At 59.8% G+C, this 9,695-nt stretch overlaps 1 protein-coding gene across 2 annotated transcripts in view; it reads left to right on the plus strand.

Moving 5' to 3' along the window:
• IFT140 (intraflagellar transport 140) overlaps positions 1 to 9,150 on the plus strand; it is a 106,980-nt gene extending 97,830 nt beyond the window's left edge. For both annotated transcript variants that reach the window (XM_038762487.1, XM_038762488.1), the window contains exons 19-30: positions 305 to 482; positions 834 to 1,024; positions 1,602 to 1,697; positions 2,259 to 2,391; positions 2,484 to 2,627; positions 4,236 to 4,364; positions 4,522 to 4,704; positions 5,176 to 5,382; positions 5,804 to 6,016; positions 6,360 to 6,526; positions 6,743 to 6,884; positions 8,736 to 9,150. In XM_038762487.1, the coding sequence (XP_038618415.1) occupies positions 305 to 482; positions 834 to 1,024; positions 1,602 to 1,697; positions 2,259 to 2,391; positions 2,484 to 2,627; positions 4,236 to 4,364; positions 4,522 to 4,704; positions 5,176 to 5,382; positions 5,804 to 6,016; positions 6,360 to 6,526; positions 6,743 to 6,884; positions 8,736 to 8,966 (2,014 nt within the window). In that variant the 3' untranslated portion in view covers positions 8,967 to 9,150. The remainder of the gene's footprint in view (positions 1 to 304; positions 483 to 833; positions 1,025 to 1,601; positions 1,698 to 2,258; positions 2,392 to 2,483; positions 2,628 to 4,235; positions 4,365 to 4,521; positions 4,705 to 5,175; positions 5,383 to 5,803; positions 6,017 to 6,359; positions 6,527 to 6,742; positions 6,885 to 8,735) is intronic.
• Positions 9,151 to 9,695: the final 545 nt, after the last annotated feature.

A 9,695-nucleotide genomic window follows, 5' to 3' on the forward strand; every position in this document is an offset into this window, starting at 1 on the left:
GGCTTCTGAGAAGCAGCGTGGTTCAGTGGAAAGAGCCTGGCCTTTGGAGTCAGAGGTCGTGGGTTCAAATCCCGGCTCCGCCAGTTATCAGCTGTGTGACTTTGGGCAAGTCACTTCACTTCTCTGGGCCTCAGTTCCCCCATCTGTAAAATGGGGATGAAGACTGTGAGCCCCCTGTGGGACAACCTGATCACCTTGTAACCTCCCCAGCACTTAGAACAATGCTTTGCACATAGTAAGCGCTTTATAAATGCCATCATTATTATTATTATTCCGACTGGGTCTTCCTCTCTGCCCCATTTAGTGAAGCCGTGTGGGAGAACATGGCCCGCATGTGTGTGAAGACCCAGCGGCTGGACGTGGCCAGGGTGTGCCTCGGGAACATGGGCCATGCCAGGGGCGCCAAGGCCCTGCGGGAGGCCGAGCAGGAGCCCGAGCTGGAAGCCAGAGTGGCCATGCTGGCCATCCAACTGGGCATGCTGGTGAGGGACCCTCACCCTGCTGTGGGAGGGAGGGATGGACGAAGGAACCGCTTCGGACCCCTCCGGAGGCCCCTCAATCTGCCCCCTACCCAACTGCACCCCCAAGCTCGTGGGGGAAGTCGGACCACTGGGACCCCATGGCCGGCTGGGCCTCAGTTCTCCCTCCTGCTCCGCGGCCCCTCCCGCTCTACCCCCCCGCCCCCAGACGTGACCCAACCTGTGCCGCGGGCTCCCAATCCCCACTTCTCCCTTCTCCTGGGGCGGTGGGATGGACGCCGGGGGGGAAGGGGTAGCCCGCCGCCCACGGGGCCCCCTTTGAGTACGGCGCTGCCCGGCCCCGCCTGCCCTCAGGAGGAAGCAGAGCAGCTGTACCTCAAGTGCCAGCGCTACGACCTGCTGAACAAGTTCTACCAGGCCTCGGACCAGTGGCAGCGGGCCATGGGCATCGCCGAGAAGCACGACCGCGTGCACCTGCGCACCACCTACTATAATTACGCCAAGCACCTCGAGGCTACCGACAACTGCAGCCTCGCCCTGATCTAGTGAGCGGCGGCCCGGAGGGGGTGGGCTCCTGGCCCTCGGACTTGGGCCGGCCTTCTTAATCGCCCTGGTTCTCAGCCTCTCCCCACCCAGGTGGCCCTGGAGGCCGCACAGCATTAGATGGGGGTTGGGGGGGGCAGCTGCTGCCAAGAGCACCCTCGTTCTGTCCTAGGAGGTGGGTTTGGCTCCGTCTCCTCGTAGCCCAGGCAGGGTGCCAGGGCCAGGCGACCCCCAGGAGCCTCGGGGTTAAGTCACCGTTCCTTTTTCTCCTCTCCTGACTGACTGAGAAAACAGTGGTCCCTACAGAGAAGGTGAACGAGAAGGAGCAGGGAGGGGGTAAGAGGTGGATGAGGAGGAGGAGGATGAAGGCAATGACATCTCTTGCTCTAATGCACCCCACATCAGGGGCGGTTTTTAGTGCCTGTTAATTGCACTTTACCGAACCCCTGGGCTACACTGCCCCCCCGCCACCTCCCCCGCCCTCACAAGGCTTTGATCAGAAAGAAGCCCCCCGCCCCCGGCTTGCCCTGCCCCCACCCCCAGTGAGCAGCGTCCACCTCCGGTCTCCTCTCCCGGCAGCTACGAGAAGTCCGACACCCACCGCTTCGAGGTGCCGCGGATGCTCGCCGAGGACCTCCAAGCCCTAGAGCTTTACGTCAACAAGAATCAGGATAAGTGAGTCCTGGGGCTGGGAAAGGGCGGGGGGCTTCGCGGGCAGGGGGCCCGGGGTGGAGCGGTGCCCAAGGCGGAGGGGTTTGGGGCTGGGGGCCGGAGGGTGCCCGGGGAGGAGACCCCAGGCCGTGGGCAGTCAGGGCGGACCACCCGACGGTGGCTTAGCCTTCACTGGACCCACTGCTACAGTGACTGTCCCCCGGGGAGGTGTGTGGCATCAAGGGCAACGCCTCCCTCTCCCTCGTAGGCAGTGGGGCACTCCGGGGTATTAGGCGTCTGAGCCTAGAACCCCAGTGAGGCAGCCCCCCCCCGTTCTGCCTCCTAGCCGCATGGCTTAGAGGATTGCGCACACGCCTGGGAGTCACGGGTTCTAATCCTGGCTCCGCCATGTGTCTGCGGTATGACCTTGGCCAAGTCGCTTCCCTTCTCTGGGCCTTAGTCACCTCGTCTGTAAAACGGGGAGACTGTGAGCCCCACGCGGAACTATGTCCGACCCAATTTGCTCCCCCAGCGCTTAGTACAGTGCTAGTGAGTGCTTAACAAACACCACCGTCATCACCCTAGGACCCTGTGGAAGTGGTGGGCCCAGTACCTGGAGAGCCAGGCCGACATGGACTCGGCCCTGCGCTACTACGAGTTGGCTCAGGACTACTTCTCCCTAGTCCGCATCTACTGCTTCCAGGGCAACATCCAGAAGGTGAGACCCTCCCGCCGCCCCACGCCCCAGGCGAGGGCTGGGGGCACCGGGCCGGCCGGCCGCCCAGGGTGACACTGGGGCTTCCCGTCCAGGCCGCGGAGATCGCCAACGAGACGGGAAACTGGGCGGCGTCGTACCACCTGGCCCGCCAGTACGAGAGCCAGGAGGAGATCAAACAGGCGGTGCACTTCTACACCCGGGCCCAGGCTTTTAACAACGCCATCCGCCTCTGCAAGGTGGGACCGGGCGGAAAAGACCGAGGGAGGGATGGAGGGAAGGGGTGGCCAAGGCCCACCTGCAGGCTTTGCAGGGCAGCCCCGACTGGTCACACGCGGCCCCGGGCCTCGTGCTACTCTGGCCCCTGGCCAGCTCTGATCACAGGCACACGCACAACTTCCGTCACGGGCAGCTCTGGCCATCCGCGGCCCTGGGTGGCACGCAGCCCCGGACGCAAGTAGCCCTGGCCGGCCTCTTGGGGAAGCCACGTGGCTCAATGGAAAGAGCCTGGGCTTTGGAGTCAGAGGTCATGGGTTCAAACCCCGGCTCCGCCGATTGTCAGCTGTGTGACTTTGGGCAAATCACTTCACTTCTCTGGGCCTCAGTTACCTTATCTAGCAAATGGGGGTTAAGACTGTGAGCCCCACGAGGGACAACCTGATCACCTTGTAACCTCCCCAGTGCTTAGAACAGTGCTTTGCACATAGTAAGCGCTTAATAAATGCCATCATTATTATTACTTCTGGGTGCCGGCCAGGCTCACCCGATCCCGGAAGAAGCCACCGGTCCCACTCACCCCAATCCATTCTGGGACTGGTTCTTCTGCTCGAGACCCCTCTGCCCATCCTTTCACTGATGACCCTTGGGGTGTAGGCTTTTTTTTGTTTTTTTTTTATGGCATTTATTAAGCGCTTACTATGTGCAAAGCACTGTTCTAAGCGACTCGTATATCTGGCCGGCTGATGACTGACCACCGGCCAGATGACTGACAGACTGGCCGACTGATGACCGACTCCACCCCCTTCACACTGTGCCATCTTGGGCATGTTGTTTAACTTCTCTGTGCCTCAGTCTGTAAAATGGGGATAAAATAATAATAATAATAATGGCATTTATTAAGCACTTACTACATGCAAAACACTATTCTAAGCACTAGGGAGGTTACAAGGTGATCAGGTTGTCCCACGGGGGGCTCACAGTCTCAATCCCCATTTTCCAGATGAGGTAACTGAGGCACAGAGAAGTGAAGTGACTTGCCCAAAGTCACACAGCTAGTTGGCCGAGCCGGGATTTGAACCCATGACCTCTGACTCCAAAGCCCGGGCTCTTTCCACTTAGCCACGCTGCTTCTCCCTCCCGCTTAGACTGTGAGTCACATGAGGGGCAGGGTCTGGACCCAATCCGCTCATATCGGCCCCAGCGCTCAGTACAGTGCCCGGCCCATTGAATGTACTGAACGAAGACGGCGAATACCATTGCTTGTATCCATCCCAGCACTAGTTCAGTGCCTGGCCCATAGTCAGTGCTTAGTACAGAGCCTGGCACATAGTAAGCGCTTAAATACCACAATTACTGTGGTAATTTTAGACTGTGAGCCCACTGTTGGGTAGGGACTGTCTCTATATGTTGCCAACTTGTACTTCCCAAGCGCTTAGTACAGTGCTCTGCACACAGTAAGTGCTCAATAAATACGATTGATTGAATTACTGTTATTGTTACTGATCCGCTAGCTGACAGACCGACTACAGGCAGGATAGGAGCAGCTGGACGGTCCCTACAGGGGGGAGGCTTTGTGGCATCCTTGGCCAGAAGGGACAGAGCCGGAATACCGTCCATCTCTCCTGTAGGAGAATGGTCTGGATGACCAGCTGATGAACCTGGCTCTGATGAGTTCCCCCGAGGACATGATCGAGGCGGCCCGCTACTACGAGGAGAAGGGGGAGCTGATGGACCGTGCCGTCATGCTTTACCACAAGGTCCCGGAGGGAAGGTGGGGAAGGCGGGTGGGGGTCCATCGGAGCCGCCAGGCCGGCCCCCGGGGAGCCCCAGAGCCAGACTGGGGGAGGCGGGCGGACACGCTGGGGCTCAGGAGGCCGGCGTGGCGGGCTCACGGGTCCGTGCTGTGCCCCCCAGGCCGGCCACTTCTCCAAGGCCCTGGAACTGGCCTTCGCCACGCAGCAGTTTGTGGCCCTGCAGCTCATCGCCGAGGACTTGGACGAGAAGTCGGACCCGGCCCTGCTGGCCCGCTGCTCCGACTTCTTCATCCAGCACGGCCAGTTCCAGAAGGCCGTGGAGCTGCTGCTCGTCGCCAAGAAGGTGAGGGCCGCGCAAGCGCCCGAGGCCTGCCGCCACCTCCTCGGGGCCTGGTGGCCATCCGGTCATCCGGAACGGGGCTCGCCCCGGCCCCAGCTCCAACCTGACCTCTTTGCCCTTCCCTCTTTCGCTCCTTGGGAGGAAACTGCCTTCTGCGTCAGCTGTAGGGGGAGAGCCATTCAGGGAAACGGTGGGCAAAGCCTACATGGGAGTGATCCCGGCAGCGACTTCCCGGGACCTGCTCTTGCCCAGTGGGGGAAGGTGCCAAATGTGTCTCCACAGACAAAGCACGTGGGTGTGACCCTCGTACCCACAGGTCCCCTCAGACGGAGTGGCTCGGGCACGGACGGGCCCCCGGCCCCCACCCTTCCCTCCCTCTCTGGGCGGCCGTGCCCCCAACACCGGGTTGGCGGGATGGGCAGGGGTGGCCAGGGCAAAGCGCCCGGTGAGCCGCCCCGTCCCCTGGCCCCATAGTACCACGAGGCCCTGCAGCTGTGCCTGGAGCAGAACATGACCATCACGGAGGAGATGGCCGAGAAGATGACCGTCTCCAAGGCCTCCGAGGACCTGCCCGAGGAGGCGCGGCGTGACCTGCTGGACCAGATCGCCAACTGCTGCATGCGCCAGGGGAGCTATCATCTGGCCACCAAGAAGTACACACAGGCGGGGAACAAAGTCAAGGTGACAGGCAGGCCTGGCCCGGCCCGGCCCGGCCAGGGAGGGAAGGGGCAGATCGGACAGTGAGCTCGGGGTGGGCAGGAATTGTCACCCTTTATTGCTGTACTGTACTTTCCCAAGCGCTTAGTACGGTGCTCAGCACACAGTAGGTGCTCAATAAATACGACTGAATGGATGAATGACAGGCCCAAGCGAACCAAGGACCAGCAGTTGGGCGGGGGGCAGGCAGCCACCCCCTCCTCACACTGTCTAATCCCAGCCCCTGCTCTCACCCCTTCTCCTCTCCATCAATCCATCAGTGGCATTTATTGGGCGCTTACTATGTACAGAGCACTGTACTAAGCCCTTGGGAGAGCCCCATACAAGAGAAATAGCAGACACATTCCCTACCCACGACGAGCTCCTCTCCTCTTCCCCCTTTCAGGCCATGAGAGCCCTCCTCAAGTCTGGGGACACGGAGAAAATTGTGTTTTTTGCTGGAGTTTCCAAGCAGAAGGAAATTTACATCATGGCGGCCAACTACCTGCAGTCCCTGGACTGGCGCAAGGAGCCGGAGATCATGAAGAACATCATTAGCTTCTACACCAAAGGGAGGGCCCTGGACCTCCTGGCCGGCTTCTACGATGCCTGCGCTCAGGTACACACACTTCTCCTACCTGTTCTCCGCAACAGCCTCACACCTCCCCCTCTACCCTCCAGGCATCCATGGGCTCCACGAGGATTCCCCTCCATGGTCTCTCCCGAGCACCCTTCTCTCCGTGGTCTCCTCCGGGCTGCTCTCCAGGCTCTCCGCCACAATCTTCTCTCGGCTGCTGTCCGTGCTCCCCTTCATGAGCTCCCCCATGCACCCCTCTGTGATCATCCCCACGGTTCACTCCACACTCCCCTCAGTGGTCTTCCCCAGGCTCCTCTCCACAGACCCCTCCTGGGTCTCCTCCCTGTTCTCTGCAATGGCCTCCTCGCCCCTCTCCTCCACGCAGGTGGAGATCGACGAATATCAGAACTATGAGAAGGCCCACGGCGCGCTGACGGAGGCCTACAAGTGTCTGGCCAAGGCGAAGGCCCAGAACCCCATGGAGCAGGAGACCAAGCTGGCCCAGCTGCACGGCAAGCTGACCCTGGTGAAGAGATTCATCCAAGCACGGAGGTTCGCTCCCTTCGGGAGGGAAAGGGAATAATGCCCCCTCCAAAAAAAGTTCCCAAATGGCAGTAATCAGGGGTCACCTGGCCTGAGCGCTTCGGAAGAACTCCCAGGCCTTGCCCTTAAAGGGACGTGACCCCCATCCCCCTACCCTAAGTGCTCACTTGTTTTATAAATGAAAATGGAGCTCTGGGACTTAGGCAGCCCCTCACCTCTCCCCAGGATCTGCTCCGAGGACCCCAAAGAGTCGGTCAGGCAGTGCGAGCTGCTCCTGGAGGAGCCCGATGTGGACGACACCATCCGCATCGGGGACGTGTTCGGGTTTCTGGTGGAGCAGTACGCGGAGATGGGCGATTTCAAGAAGGTAAGGCTCGCGGAGGGGGGCTCCTCGCTGCCCCTGCCCCTCTGTGGCCAGGCTGGGTTGGTGGGTGGGTGGGTGCAGGTGGGTGGGTAGAAGAAGATAGTGGGGCAGAGGGAGGCAAGGAAGCAGTACTGAAGTTGACATCGGCCCCCCGTTGGGAGGCTGCCGGAAACTCTGTCCAGGGTCCAGGGTCTGTCTCCCCGACTAGGCTGGAAATTCCTTGAGGACAGATACTATCATTATCATTATTATTCAATGCCCTGCACACAGCAGCTCAGTAAACACAATCCATCGATTGCTCGGACTGGGGCCTAGAAACCAGTCACAGATGGCTACTCAGCCCTTCTATCCTTCACAACCTAAAATCCACCCTTTTCCACTCCATCTAAACTGCCATCGCGTTAATCCAAGCCCTTATTCTATCCCGCCTGGATTACTGCATCAGCCTCCTCGCTGACCTCCCTGCCTCCTGTCTCTCCCCACTCTAATTCATGCTTCACTCTGCTGCCCCGATCATTTTTCGACAAAAATGCTTAGGCCACATTTCCCCATTCCTCAGGAACGTCCAGTGGTTGCCCATCCACCTCAGCAGCAAAGAGAACCGTCTCTCCCTCGGCTTTAAAGCCCTCAATCCCCTCACCCTCCTACCTCACCTCCCTACTTTCCTATTATAATAATTATAACGATGGCATTTCTTAAGTGCTATGTGCAAAGCACTGTTCTACGCGCTGGGGAGGTTACAAGGTGATCAGGTTGTCCAATGAGGGGGCTCACAGTCTTAATCCCCATTTTACAGATGAGGTAACTGAGGCACAGAGAAGTTAAGTGACTTGCCCAAAGTCACACAGCTGACAAGTGGTGGAGCCGGGATTAGAACCCAAAACCATTAGCTCGCTGTGGGCAAGGGTATCTGTTATACTGTCCTATTGTACCATCCCAAGCACATAGTACATTCATTCGTTCAATCGTATTGAGTGCTTACTGTGTGCAGAGCACTGCACTAAGCACTTGAGGAGTACAAGTAGGCAACATATAGAGACGGCCCCTAACCAACAACGGGCTCACAGTCTACAAGGGGAGACAGATGACAAAACAAAACATGTGGACAATGTCAAGTCGCCAAAACAAATAGAAATAAAGCAAGATGCACATCATAGTAGTGCTCTGCCCACTGTAAGCGCTTGATAAATACGACTGTCTGGCGGGCACGAGCTCTCAACCCTGAGGTCAGATCACCCCAAGCTGTGCCCCCAAAACCAAAGTGCGGCCCCCGCTTTCTCATGCACTCCCGTCCCTTTGGTGATATGCCCTCCTCCTCTTCAAGCCCTCAATCCATCACTGGTATTTACTGAGCACCTACTGCATGCCAGGCACTGTTCTGTGCGTTTGAAAACGAACAAGAGAGGCAGATGGCACGCTCCCCTCCCTCGAGATTCTTATAGTCCCAAAGGAGCCAGACCCAAAGTTAGTCGTGGGAAGGAGGGAGGTGAGGAAGGTGGGCGATGTGGATGAGTGCCTGCTGAGATAGTAGGGTGTGAATTGCTGGGTACGAGTGACAGGGGTGACTGTGAGGATAGGCAACTTCGGAGTCTGTCCTCTGCTGGTCATTGGGCACCTCAGGGTCAACTGCCCAACCACTGGGGGAGGGCAGGGCATCAGAGAGGGGCAGGGAGAGCCGCCAGGACCACCAGGAGAGACCTTTCCTCTCCAGGCAGCCCCCAGCCCACTCGTGGCACCCATGCGCTCCCCTGCCCTCCGCGGCCCAGGGCCCTCCCCCTTCAGCCCTTCCGGCTGAGTGGAGAGGCCAGCCATGCCCATTGGACCACAAGAGCCCCCCTGCTCTGGCCCTGGCAGGCCCATGGACACCTGGAGGAGATGCGGCGGAGACTCCCGTCGGCCAACCTGCCGTACTACGTGAACCAGCAGACAGTGGATGCGGTGCACCGCAGCTTGGGCCTCCCCCTGGGCCGCAGCGGCGTCTCCGAGCGGCTGCGCCACAACAGCGTGGAGGACGGAGGCAGGGAGGCAGCGGCGGCTGACGACGATGATGTGGTGGAGGAGGTGGAGGACGATGACGACCTCTGACTGCCCCCCGGCAGATGCCTGCCGGCCACCTGGGGGGCTCCTCCCGCACACCCCACTGAACCACCAGGGACGGACCCAGGGCTCACCACCTGGGTGGGGAAAGGGGGGAAATTGTGGGCTGACAGGTCTAATTCCCCCATTTTGGAAAGAATATTGCTGATATTTGGCATTAAAGGTTTGTTAAGAAGAGCGTCTCGCTGTCCCGGGCAGCTGGACCCACCTCCGGCCTCCGTTCCCATCACAACTGGGGGTTTGCCAGGGGCCCCTGAGAAAAGTGGCGGCGTGCAGAGACGGAAACGCTGAATCTTTCCCGGACAGAGACCCGGACATGGGGGAGCTGCCCCTTGGCACTGCCCAGCCCCCTCCCTGCCCACAAAACCCAAGAGGCCTGAGAGGAGACAGGGGCTCCCCCAGGAGATGGGCGGGAATGGGCCTCGGCCGGCAGGGTGGTTACGCCGGGTCCTGGGGACCCCCCGGCCCATCGCCCCCTAGGCACGTGGGCTGAACGGAGGCCGGGCTATGGGCCAGGCTCTGTTCAGAGAGGAGCCCTTGTCTCCCCAACAAAGACCGTGCCAGACCTTCCCCTCCCGATGCCACCTGCCCCACCGAAAGGGGAGGAAAAAAGCAAACCTCAGAAACCCTTTCAATCATTTAACTCGTCCTTCAGGTGGGGAAGGGACACACGGAAATGGGGGCGGGGAAGTGGGGAGGGGCCTCCCCCACTCTCCG

The sequence above is a fragment of the Tachyglossus aculeatus genome, chromosome 21 (genome assembly GCF_015852505.1).
Source record: "Tachyglossus aculeatus isolate mTacAcu1 chromosome 21, mTacAcu1.pri, whole genome shotgun sequence".
In the NCBI taxonomy this organism is placed as follows: Eukaryota; Metazoa; Chordata; class Mammalia; order Monotremata; family Tachyglossidae; genus Tachyglossus; species Tachyglossus aculeatus.